Source organism: Dromiciops gliroides, chromosome 2 (assembly GCF_019393635.1).
Source record: "Dromiciops gliroides isolate mDroGli1 chromosome 2, mDroGli1.pri, whole genome shotgun sequence".
In the NCBI taxonomy this organism is placed as follows: domain Eukaryota; kingdom Metazoa; phylum Chordata; class Mammalia; order Microbiotheria; family Microbiotheriidae; genus Dromiciops; species Dromiciops gliroides.
Window position 1 is genome coordinate 162,651,196 of NC_057862.1, and position 14,053 is coordinate 162,665,248.

Consider the following 14,053-nt stretch of genomic DNA (forward strand, 5'->3'; position numbering starts at 1 on the left):
TTCTTTTTCTCTTTGCCAAACAACCATCCTTTATAACAAAAAATAAGAAAAAAAAACACTTTAGCACTACACTGGAAAAATCTGACATTATTTGTCAATTTTCGTATCCAATAATCCCCTACTTCTGCAAAGAAGAGAAGTTGATTTTTTTGTCTTCTTTGGGACCAAATTTGATTATTATAATTGTTTAATATAGTTTTAATTGCATTTTGTTGTTCTTTCCATTTATGTTGTTGTAATTATTCTATTTATTGTTTCCCCTTTCTTTGCTTAATTTTCATCAATTCCTATGTCTTCCTAGGCTTCTCTGTATTCATAATATTCATCATTCCTTACGGCATATTTAATATTCCATTACAATTATGTACCACAGTTTGTTTAGCCATTCCCTCATGGTTGTGCATCTACTTTGTTTCTAGTTCTTTGCTGCTATAAAAAGTACTGCTATAAATATTTTGGTGTAGATGGGGCTTTTTTACATTGACATCTTTGTATTATATGCCAAGCAATAGAATTTCTGGGTCAAAGGGTTTGGACATTTTAATCTTCTTTGCATACTTTAAAATTGCTTTTCAGAATAATCGGACCAATTTAAAACTGTTTTCCCACAACCACTTCAAAACTAACTTCTTTTTTGATCATTTTTACCAATTTGCTGCATGTAAAGTGAAACCTCAGAGATATTTTATTTTTGAATTAATTTTAAAATATATATTAAGCTCTAAATATATGCAAAGTCTTGGGGATACAAAAAGAAAAGCAAGGCAGTCCTTGCTCTTGAGAAACTCACAGTCTCATGGGGGAGACAACACAAATAGTAGGAGTAAAAGTCACAAGTCATATGGAAAAGCCTAGTGGTCCTTAGAGTGCACCAACAAAGCAGATGCCATTTAATCCAAGAGTCTACTCCGTTTTCCAATCCACCTACCATTTAGGTGTCAAATTGATATTCTTACACTATAGCTCTTGCCACGTCACTTCCATGTTCAGAAAGTTTTAAGTGGCTCCTGTTGGCTCTAGGATAAGATACAAATTCCTCTGTCTGCCATTTTAGGCTCTTAACTTTCTAAAATGATAGCACATTGTAGACTCTGGCTGAACTGCCCTACTCACTCTTCCATCAATGACCTTTCTCCTGCTTTCCTGTCCTCCTACAGGCTATTTTTTTCCTTCTCCTCTGGCCCCAGTGTCTAAAATGCTCTCTCTCCTTACTTTTGCCTTATAGAATCCCTAGCTTCATTCAAACAGTTTAGGCTCCACTTTCTATAAGATTGGTTTTTCCTGATTTTCCCCAGGTGTTAATTAGTTCTTACCACCTACTCAAAAAAAATATATATGTCATATGTGTGTGTGTCTAACTATGTATGTGTTGCTTTCCCCTCAGTAGAATTTAAGCCCCTTTAAGGGAGGGAAATAAATAGAATATAAATTCCTTTAAGATTTTGGTTTTGTGCCTGGCCTATAGTAGTTGATTAATAATGGTTTATTAAATTGAATTGAATCTATAACATCCTCAACAGGTGATCTTATAACTTTCACTTGAAGACTAATGAGCAGGACCAGTACTTTAAAATACTTGTAAATTTTTTTAACCTAAGTATAGGGTTTTATAATTATATTTATTAAATTGAATCTTAATTGCCCTAGCCTGACATATTTTCCTCACTCTGTCATTCAACTTATTGGTTAAACTACTCAGTTGTTATCAACTGTGTATTTTATAAGCAAGCATTTAACCAGGAAATTGACAACAGTGTTAAAAGAGCACAGGCTCAAGCATAAATCTCTGGAAAAGACTAGTGGAGTGACATCAAAGCTATTAAGAACTTGACTCTGGAACAAGTAACTCAGTTCTAAATCTACCATCTGTGCTATCACCTAGCTCACATCTTTCCTATAAAAATAACAAGAGGGCAGCTAGGTGGCACAGTAGATAAAGCAACGGTGCTGTATTCAGGAGGACCTGAGATCAAATACAGCCTTAGACACTTGACACTTAGTAGCTGTGTGAGCCTGGACAAGTCACTTAACCCTCATTGCCCTGCCCAATAATAATAATAAAATAATAACAAGAGCACTGCACATAACAGTGCTTGGCACATGGTAAATGCTTGATAAATACTATTTTGATTGATTGATGAGGGCCTTTGTCAATTGCTTTACTGAAATCTAGGTGAGAAGGAAAGGGAATAGCGTTTATCTAAAATTTACTATGTGCCAGGTTGGGCAGTTATACGGTACAGTGAATAGAGCACTGGCCCTGGGGTCAAGAGGATCAGAATTGAAATATCACCTCAGACATTCAGACACAATTGTGTGACCCTGGGGAAGTCACTTAACTGCAATTGCCTTAAAAAACATCTGGGACCATCTCCAATAATCCTGATATATATCTTACCACTGGAACCAGATGGCTCTGGAGGAGAGAGTGAGGTTGGTGACCTTGCACAGCACTCCCTCACTTAAATCTATTTCAGTGCAAGTCATGACATCACCGCAATGTCATGGTCCTCTTCAAGAATGAAGGACAGGGGCAGCTAGGTGGCACAGTGGATAGAGCACCGGCCCTGGAGTCAGGAGGACCTGAGTTCAAATCCAGCCTCAGACACTTAACACTTACTAGCTGTGTGACCCTAGGCAAGTCACTTAACCCCAATTGCCTCACACACACACAAAAAAAAAACAAACAAAAAAAGAATGAAGGACAAACAACATGCCAGGCACTGTGCTAAGTGCTTTACAATTATCTCATTTGATTCTTAAAATAACCCTATAAGATAGATGCTTGTATTATTCCCATTTTACAGTTAAAGAAACTGAGGCAAACAGGTGAAGTGACTTATGTAGAGTAACCCAGAAAATATCAGAGAGCAAATTTGAACTCAGGTCTGGCTGACTCCAGGCCCAACACTCTATCCACTGTCACTTTGCTGCCAAAAGATATAGATTAACTGTGTAGATAAAAATATAAATAAACATCTTTAGTAAATCTTATGGGTATAAGATAGGTCCTCAACTTTGCTTTAAATTTTCATTTATCTCCTTATTAGTGATTTGTGTAATTATTTCAAATGGTTGTTATTGGTTTTCGTTTTTTCATTTGGAAACTATCAGTTCACATACTCTGACCATTTATCCACTGGAGAATAGCATCTGTTCTTACATATTTGTATTGGTTCCCTATACATCTTGTATATTTGGCCTTTTTGAGAGAAATTTACTGCAAAGTTTTTCCTCACTTCCCACCCTTCAGTTAACTGGTTTCCTTCTAATTTATACACACTGATTTCATTGTGCAAGAACTTCAATTTTATGTCATCAGGAAGGCGGACAGGTGAAGTCATGAATAGAGTGTTGGACTTAGAGGAAGAGCTGAGTTCAAATCCTACCTCAGACGTTTACTAGTAAGAGTGAAGTGTTTTATTATTATTATTTTTTTTTTTTAATGTTAAGTCAACAAATAACTACTTTCGTACTCCCAGGAAGAGAGTGGTTGGTACCACTGTGTGTTTCTTTCCCCCTAACTCTCATTGGGTCAACTGCTCTCCTTTAGGAGTTAAGTACCTATGGATCTACCTCATTATGGTTCCGTGGAATTACAGTTTCTTTTTCCTTTTCATGGGGCACAGATTCCCTCCATAGAAAGAACTTCATGATTAGTACTTAGCTTTAAGATTTCAATTGTTCTTCTGACTTTTTCTATTTGTGTCATATTCTTTCTTCCTCCAACCTCCTGACATAGGTCAACATTATTTTGTGCCTTTTCTGATCCTTCTAACTGGTTTTACATTGAAGCCCTTCTTCCATGTTAAGGAGCATTTTATTCTCCCCAAGAACCTGACAAGTGAAGAGATGTTTTTGAGACTCTTTACCTACTTTTCTAGAAAGATTAGCTTGAACTTTGGGCTAAAAGACAAACATGCAATTTACCACAACATTTTCTTTGCCCATTCACTGTACATTGATAGAAGCAAAATCATCAGTCCTTATTGGTATTGATGTTGTTGAGTCATTTCAGTCATGTCCAACTCTTTGTAATCCCATTTAGGGTTTTCTTGGCAAAGATACTATACTACTAGTTTGCCATTTCCTTCTCCAGATCATTTTACAGAAAAGAAAACTGAGGCAAACAAGGTTAAATGACTTGCCTCAGGCCACACAGCTAATAAGTTTCTGAGACCAGATTTGAACTCAGGAAGAAGAATCTTCCTGACTCCAGGCCCAGCACTCTATCCACTGTGCCACCTAGCTGCCTAAGTCCTTAGTGCTGTCCTTTTAAAAGGTAACTTGTCACATTCTTTCAAGCTTTGTGCCACAGATACATAGGCTTTATAGTTTAGTAAAAAGCCATGGAAACTTTATAAGCTGAAAAAACCTGTCTCTTGGAGTTTGTTTGTTTTGCAAGATCAAGAAATGTTAAAAATTTTAGATAATTTGAATGTGGCTCCAAAACTTTATAATACTAAATATCCAAATATGGTGCTAATTTACTTTCTATTTTTTCTTAAACTATTTGGCAATTGTAATTTCTTTTATAGTTATCTTTTGTTTTTTTCTCTTAGTATTCTAAAATATTTTTCTCATTCTGTTGAGACCTTTTAGAAATAGGTTACACTTTAGCATGACCTCTTTCCCCCAAAACTTTTAAATAAGTTTCTATTGAATGTTATTATATGTTAATACTTTGTGCTTTTAGAGAAATAAAGTATTTCTAGTTAGTATGTTTTTCTCTTGGAAGATATCTTGCAATTAAATAGGTATGCTTTAAAACTACACTGTTCATCCATTGTATAATTGTATCCTTTGAAATTCTTCCTAACACTTTTATACGTAGATATGTTTTTGTGTCAGAAAAACTAATGTAGACCTACAGAGGGAGCCAAAAATCAGTCATGACAATAAATATAGCTATCATTTGAGTAGCTCACCCAGAAGGTTTACTTTAGGGCTAGAAAGGAACTTTCAAGATTTTTGGTTTTTAAAGATTGGAGAAAGCATTTATTTATATGCCAGGTACTGCTGACACTTTGATTACAAACACAAGCAAAAAGATAGTCCCTGTCCTTGAGAAGCTTACATTCTTTTTTATTTTAGAAATGTTTCTATTGATATCTTCTGTTTTTACATTATCATAGTTACCCCCATATTCTTTCTCCTCCCCTTCCCAGAGAGCCATCCCATATATCAAATAGTATTTTGAAGATAAAAAAGGAAAGAAAAAAAAGAGGAAAAAAATCTGTACAATTTCTCAGTACATTGCAAAAGTCTGAAAACATGTGCAATACGTAACACCTGTGAAACTCATGAGTTGGAGGTGTCTTCTCTTCATTTGGGTCATGTGTAATCTTTATCATTGTTACAATCACTTTGGATATTTTTGCCTGTGGTGATTTTTCCATTTACTTTATCATCATTATGTATATTTTTTCTTGGCTCTGCTTACTTCACTCTGCATCACTTCATACAAAGAATGGGCAATAAAAGAAACATCTTAGAACAGTTTCTATTCTCTCAGCCGTGTGGCCAGGGTAACACTTCCAAAGCATAGTGGAAAAGTAGGGAAGAGATATAGACAGGAATGTCACCAAGGAGCCTCAGGCATGATGAACTTCAGACTGGAACAAGAAGAGGGAATCCATCCTAGTCTTGTAAGAGGCTACTACTATCAAGACCAGCATACTGTTAACCCAAACTCTCTCACTGGGACTCACAAGTCCAGTGCCTTCCTGCCATTCACGTGGTTTTAAGTGTTCTGTGGCCCTTCACTCCAAGCATGTATAGAATAGTTTAGGTGTTTTATAGAGACAGGTGGAGTCCTACTCAAGTGGTTCTGATTGATTTCTCTAACTCTGAGGTCACAAGGAAAGGAAGTACCAATTGTTAGCAGGCTGGAAATGTCAAGTTTGAATGGTTCCTGGCATAGAAGATGCTGGATTTGAGGGATTCCAAAAAAAGAGATGAGATATGAGTAGAGAATGTGCCTGGGTAATATAGACAGTTTGCTGAATTAAGACCAGGACAAAAAGTCCCAGAAGTTTTTCTTGAAGTAAACTAGCGCCGTATTCTAATGTTAGCAGGCCCAAGTACCCTATTCAAATAGTATTCTTTCATTGATGCTATTAAGAATCATTTGTTAGAGCATCGGCCCTGGAGTCAGGAGGACCTGAGTTCAAATCCGGCCTCAGACACTTGACACTTACTAGTTGTGTGACCTTGGGCAAATCACTTAATCCTGATTGCCTTACCCCCCCCAAAAAAAGAATCATTTGTATTCCCTGTAAATTATGGTTTTAAAAAAGCCTAGACATGATATACTTGAAGAAATCATAAATGAAAACCACTTGGATCTGTTAGAGTTAGAGGGCCAAGTGAATCTAGACAGAATAAACCAGTGATAAGAAAAACGAACTTTATAATCCTGAAAGGTATGAGGAGGTAAGGTTGGGGAAAGAATTAGAATCTAAAGGGATGTTTTAGATTGTCTCTTTTTGTATACTGTGTGGAAAAAATTTTTTCAGTGTTTAAGTTTAGACTAACAAAATATTGTCTTAAAAAAGACACTTGAACAATGACTATTTACTAAAGATAAAGACAAATAGTTGAGTCAGTATGTACTACCAAAAAAAAGGAGGAGGAGGAGGAGGAAGAATATCATCAAATTTGGAGAAGAAATTTTATCTGAGTCCAAAAAATTCCTTTAAATCAAAATCCCAGAAAGCTCTTGAAATAACTTTGGGTTTTTTGTTTGTTTGTTTTATTTTGTTTTTATTTGCAGGGCAATGAGGGTTAAGTGACTTGCCCAGGGTCACACAGCTAGTGTCAAGTGTCTGAGGCTGCATTTGAACTCAGGTCCTCCTGAATCCAGGGCTTGTGCTTTATCCACTGTACCACCTAGCTGCCCCCCTTTGCAATAACTTTGTAACTCTGAAATTTGCTCTTATATATGTTCTTTTCTATAGATCCAAGAAGGAAATATCATGTGAGGTTGCTGGCATATAACAGTATGGAAGATGGTTATCAGGCAGACCAAACAGTCAGTACTCCAGGATGTGTTTGTAAGTACTAAATTTCCATGAAATAACTTTGCAAAGTTTTTATAAAGACTATACCTTTTTTTTTTTTTAAAGAAAAGAGAGTTTTAAGGGCCTTTAATAGTTAAAGAACCTTTTGGTTTACATCTTATGCTACATAAAAGTTTAACTAAGGGAAGTAATGAAGAATGGTTTTTCTATTTCCTATGAATATATTTAATTATAATTTATAATTGTCTCATACAGACCATTGTGAATTTTATCAAGAATAAAGTTATAGTTTTATCAAGAATAAAGATATAGTTCTCAGTCCCAGGTCCACTATTTACTGACTCTCTGAGTGACCTTGGCAAGCCTCTTAATATGTAATATATCAATGACATATTAATAATATTTTCTATTTTCCACTCTGAGTAGTGATATCTCCTTGTTTATTTGGCTAATAGAAGAGCAGTTGAGGTTTTAAGATGATATAGTGTCTATCCCTGTGTACTTCTTGGAAGAAAGGTGCAAAGCTGTATTCAAGAGATGGTGGTGTTATGATTTTGCTGTAGTTTAACTGAATTTTTTGTTGCTTATAAATCAGTATTGGTTTTATTTTTTTTAAATAGCTGTTCGTGATCGTATGGTTCCTCCACCACCACCACCACATCATCTTTATGCAAAGGCTAATACCTCATCTTCTATCTACCTGCACTGGGGGAGGCCTGCGTTTACATCTGCACAGATAATTAACTACACCATCCGCTGTAACCCCGTGGGCCTTCAGAACGCTTCTTTGGTTCAGTACCTCCAAACGTATGTAGCTTCTATTATTGGTTTATGTTTTCTTTTCCCATTTGCACATACCTGTTCTATGATCTTTAGCCACTGTGCTATGCACAGTGCCCAACAAAAAAAAAAAAAAAGAAAAATGCAGGATTATTGTCCTCAAGGAGCTCACATTCTAATGGGGAAGACACCATATCAAAATGTTTTTCTCTGTGTGTGTATGTGTGTGTGTGTTGCACAAATAGAAGGTAGTCTCAGAGAGAAGGTACCAAAACTAGCAGTGAAAAGGACTAGGAAAGATCTCCAGTTATAGGATATGATTTGTCTTTTCATGTTTCTAAACCATTCAAGTCATGGGAATGGTAGATTAAAGGTAGTTGCTGTTTATCTCATAGATGGAAGAGTGTAATTAGAACTAAGAATATATTAAAGAACTGTGTTCTTCAGAATCAGGAAATTATTAACTATATTATTGAAGGTTTTTGTTATTACTTAACCAAGTTTAAAATATGTAAATCAATATTAGGCCCCCTAAATTATACATTACTAACCAAGATACCATGATTATTATTTTTATTATTTTTTTGTGGGGCAATGAGGGTTAATTGATTTGCCCAGGGTCACACAGCTAGTGTAAGTGTCTGAAGCTGGATTTGAACTCAGGTCCTCCTGAATCCAGAGCCGATACTTTATCCACTGCACCACCTAGCTGCCCCTACCATGTTTATTTTTAAGCACTTTCATTTAACATCTTTAATGGGAAATGCAAAAAAAAAAAAAGATTTTTGTTGTAAGGAAAATAAGATGTACACCTTATGTTAAGCTTTGTTTTGAAACACTGTCCTATGTACATGGGAAACATGATTTGATCTTCTGTGCAACTTAATTTGTGATATAGTAGTCCTTTTATTTGGAGACTGACTATATTGCTGATTTTCTTTCTCTGATAGCAAACCTCCAGGTTTATTGCTACATTCGTGGAGATTTATTTTATTCTGATAGAATTCACTATGAGGATAATATTAATTGGAAAAATAGAAGTAATGTTTCCTTTGTATTGATTAGAAAGGTTGAAAAGGTTGAATTTGTGCAACATGAGATACCATTATTAACATATATATTATTTATTAACATAGATCAGAAACTCACATGTTGGTTCAAAGCTTAGAACCAAATACCAAATATGAATTTGCTGTTCGTTTGCATGTGGATCAGCTCTCCAGTCCCTGGAGCCCTGTTGTTTACCATTCAACACTTCCAGAAGGTAAAGAAATGTCACCTTGTATATATGTTCTGTTACAATTGACAGTTTAGAAAGCAACTATTTTGAGGCACTAGTTTTCATAGTTGCTCCCCATCAGAGTGTTTTTTGACTGACAGAACAATTTTAGAATTTAGTAAAGCTAATAATACATTTCTCCTCCAAATGCTCTGAAATTCTAGTTTATATTTGAAGTTCATATCTATATCACACAAAAACGTGTTGGAAATAACCTTCTTTTTATCCACTCCTCCTACCACAAAAGGAAAAAAAATTATTTGGATAGTCCTGAGACATCTTAAAAATCAAACTGAACTCATTTTTATGAGTTTCTCTTAAAATAGAAAACTAAGCAACACAGTACAGGTGAATTTATATGGCTTACTGTGATTTTTAACATTTTGTTTATCATGTCAATACATCAATATTGTATTACATATTATGATAATATAATCATAATATTCTATGCATTTTTAAGTAGCCCTATCATACTGTTAACTCATTATAACTGTGGTAAATTAAAACTTGATGCCTCAATATTGATGTATAATACCAATGTATAGTAGAACTGGTTTCCCTCCATTCAAACCTCCCATAGAGCATGATGAAGTATTTTGGTCTCAGAGGCTATTTCTTTCTGTACTTGCTAGACTAACAAAAGCAAAAATATTATTCATGTTAGAAAAAAGGCTTAATTTAGTAAATTATGTGATCATGTAAAATATTAAAGGGTATTTTTAAAGCACAAAAATAATTAGCTTTTAGAGCACATTAAACAATCAGTTTATCATTTTGTGAGGTCCAATGTAGACCATTTTCATAAACCAATGGTCCATAGGAATTTGTGATCTGGTAAATTAAACCAGAAATACCAACATAGGAGCAATTAATCAATTTACTGATCTTAGGTAATTGCAAGTTAACACAAAAGCACTTATATACAAATATATTACATATGTGTTTACCTAATACTCCATAACTGTGCTCAAAGCTAGTTATTAATTAATAAGAAATAACATATACTATTTCCTTCAGCTGTTTTTCTGTTTGTTAGATTGGCTCACTTTTATAAAATAGAATCCATAAGCAGACTGCAGGTACCAAATGGAATAATAGATGCTTGTAGTGCATTTGAATATAATCTTTACTGATAGCACAGTAATGAAAACAAAGGTGCCATTGTCATACTATATAGTTGCCCTTTCAGTGAACAGGCAGCAAACACATCTTTAGTGACTACAACCTTCTGATAGAATAATTCATGCAATTCTCTCTTTACCTTTTAAAAACTTTTTTTAAGTTTGAGGAATTTCTTAAGATAAGTAACTTGCCCAGGGTCACAAAACCAGATTGTCTTCATGTAAGTTTGCCTCCTGGTGCTTTTTGCAAGTTTATAATACGAGAACTTTTTTCTTAGTGTTTTTCCCCCTTGTACTTTGTTACTCCCTCTTGCACTCATGCGAGTGTTGAGATTATGTATTGAATGAACCAGCCAGCCTCTTCTGTTCAGGAGTTTTTGTACTTTGATTTGGGTTTTAAAAAGACATGTGTGAAATGAAATTTACCTAATAGTCTTCCCAAGATTTTATTTTGAGCCTTTGATAGTGATTTCCAGATGTTTAATTTTTCTCTTAAGTGAATTGGCTAAGGTAATTTAAATACCAATGCACCATTTTTCCCTAGTAATATTGTAAATTTGTGTGTGTGTGTGTGTGCATAGCGCCATCAGGCCCACCAGTTGGAGTGAAGGTGACTTTGATAGAGGATGACACTGCTTTAGTTTCTTGGAAACCCCCTGATGGCCCTGCAACAGTTGTGACTCGTTACACTATCCTGTATGCTTCTAGGAAGGCCTGGATTGCTGGAGAGTGGCAAGTCCTACACCGAGAAGGTAAATACAATCATAATTAGCAAGAATTGGAAACAAGCTAAATTAATCTACCATAGGATTACCTATTTTGTCGAAAGGATTGATGCTCTGAAGATGTGTTTTTAATTCAATTTTAAAAACTGTTAGTAATTCTTTTTAAATTTTGGATTTACATTTTCTCAGCATTTGGGCAATTCCTAACAACCCTTTGTGCTGATGCCTGGCTTTTGTATATGGGTCATTATGTAAACAACAAAGCACCATAAACTTGGATTTAACTTATTCAGGTAGATAGAAGCTTTGCACTGTGAAAAAAAATTTAAAATTTCATAAACAAATTGATTGTATAACTAAGATTTCACAGGGATTGCTTACCCAATTAAGAGAATAAATATTAGAAGAACCTATGCACAGGTATTATAAATGTCCATGTAATTTTAATGGAAACAGAGGACAACCCTCCAAATCCATTGCTAGGATAGTAAGGGCATAGGTTTACCAGACAAGCCAGTCAGTGCTGAAAGCAGTGGACCCTTTGTGAGGATATTTAAGGGAACAGCATGTGTTTAACAAAACAAATCCAAGGAAGCAAAAGGCAACTGACAATAAGGGAATCAATATGTAAGCATTTCTGAGGTGCTTACTATGTGCCAGCCAGATGTGATAGGTAGCTAGGATGCAAATACAAAAGTGAAACAGTCTCTACCCTCAAATAGCTTCTATTTAATTGTTGTTCAGTTGTGTCAGACTCTTCATCATCCCGTGGACCATACTCATCCATGAGGTTTTCTTGGCAAAGATACTGGAATGGTTTTCCATTTCCTTCTCCAGTATATTCAGGTAAACAGAGGTTAAGTAATGTCCCCAGGGCCACACAGTAAGTGTCTGAGACTGGATTTGAACTCAGGTCTTCCTGGATCCCAGTCCAGAACTCTATCCACTAAACCACCTAGCTGCCTCTCTATTCAATAATGGGAATACAACTTGCTTGTGAGATATAGATAGATAGATAGATAGATAGATAGATAGATAGATAGATAGATAGATAGATAGATAGATAGATAGATAGATAGATAGATGGATGCACAAGTTATTAGGAGGTGGGGCACTGACAACCTCACAGATTTGGAAAGACCTCTTAATAGGAAGTATCACTTAAACTGAGCCTTGAAAAGACCTAGGTTCCCTGGAGACAGAGTTAAGAGTCTATTTCAAGGATAGAGGACAAGTGATGCTAGGGCACAGAGATGGGAGGTAAGTCATCACAAAGGAAACATAGGTGTGACTGGCATGTCAAGTGTATAGGAGGGATATGGTTCATAAACTACTTGAAAAGAATAGAGTCCTATTATGAATAACTTTAAATGCTATACAGGAATCTTGTCTTTTATCCTAAAGGCTATAGACAGCCATTGAAGTTTCTTAAGTAAGTAAGTGATGTGGTCAGTAGGTCATATGTTAGTCCCCTGACTAGTTAGTCCCCTGACCACTTCTTTATACTAGACAAGGACCGGCACTTTCAGACTAGAATAGTTCATCAGCCCCTAACAATGGGACTAGGATTCACATTTCCAAACTAGGTGATGAAGATGATGATAGCTAGCTTTTATATTAAGGTTTTATAGTAAGGCTTTCATATTAAGGTTTGCAAGGTGCTTTACAAATATTGTCTCAGTTTATCCTCACAATGACTCTGGGATGGATATAGATGCAATTATCCTCATTTTACAGATGAGGAAACTTGAGGCTAAGAAGTTTAGTGACTTCCCCAGGTCACACAGCTAATAAGTGTCTAAGCCGGATTTGAACTTAGGTCTTCCTGACTCCAGGCCCAACACTCTATCTATTGCACCACCTAGTATTCCATCGATGCCCTTCTGACTCCCTCGGGCACATAGATTTTCTTTCTCCTCTTTCCCTCTCCCTTTCCTTTTCACACTCCCTCTGTCTTATCTCCCTCCTTTCTTCCTATTGTCTCCCTCCCTCCCTCCCAGGTCTTGGAAAGGATGTTACCATTGAGTTTCCATCACAGTGTTCTTCAGGCCATGTCAGAAAGAGGAAGTTACGATATTCTAGGACTTCTGTATCCATGGTTCATGGCACCTTGTTCTACACAGGGCTCATGGCAGCTCTGGAGTCAGCTAGGGATAATTACTTCTTCACAATCATATATAAGGAGGGGGGTTGTCTAACCTAGTTGACTCTCATTGGTCTCCAGCCCCAAGGTCACAGGCAGGGAGGTTTCAGTTATCTAAGAAATTAGAAGTTTCTAATGAGGATTATGCCAACTATAGAGAGTGCCAGAGGAGGGAGCAAGAAGAAGAGCTACAGTTACCAGACAGGAAGAGACATAACTAGGGGATAGATAGCCTATTATCGAAAGACCAGGTCAGGAGAAAATAAGCTAATTCTTTAGTTTTTATCCAGTCACATTTATTCATTAAAGCAGAGGCTCTAATTGGGCAAATACTTTATCATAGAATTTTTAATCTAGAAAGAAACCGACAGCATTTAAGTGATTTTCCCACAGCTAGTTATTGGAAAAGGTGGGACTAAAATTCAGGTCTTCCAAATGCTAATTTAGAGCTCATTCCATAATATCTTTTTTTTTTTTTTTTTTTGGTGAGGCAATTGGGGTTAAGTGACTTGCCCAGGGTCATACAGCTAGTAAGTGTTAAGTGTCTGAGGCCGGATTTGAACTCAGGTACTCCTGAATCCAGGGCCAGTGCTTTATCCACTGCGCCATCTAGCTGCCCCTCATTCCATAATATCTTGCTGCCTTTTTTGGCTTAACTAAAGTTATTTTTATGCTTGAAACTAATAGAATTTCTTTTCTTTAGAAACAATCTTCAATTTAGACTTTTCTTTAATCCTAATAAATATTTGCTGCCTGAGTTTCTGTTTTGAAAACTGACATGTAGTGCTTTAAAGTTTTCAAAACATTTCATATGCATTCTTTCTTTTGAGCTGTATAACCAACCTATGGGCTAGGTATTATAAGCATTATTATAATAACCCCATTTTGCATATGAGGAAACAGGCCCAGAGAGAGGAAATAACTCAGCAATGGTAACCCAGCTAGTAAGTATGAGGGAGAATCACAACCTTGGGCACTCTGTC

At 35.9% G+C, this 14,053-nt stretch overlaps 1 protein-coding gene across 1 annotated transcript in view; it reads left to right on the forward strand.

Annotated features, from left to right (window-relative positions):
- Positions 1-14,053, forward strand: part of PRTG (protogenin) — a 138,148-nt gene that overhangs the window by 108,001 nt on the left and 16,094 nt on the right. The window contains 4 exon segments of the mRNA XM_043988394.1: positions 6,960-7,055; positions 7,643-7,829; positions 8,939-9,066; positions 10,784-10,954. Of these exon segments, the coding sequence (XP_043844329.1) occupies positions 6,960-7,055; positions 7,643-7,829; positions 8,939-9,066; positions 10,784-10,954 (582 nt within the window).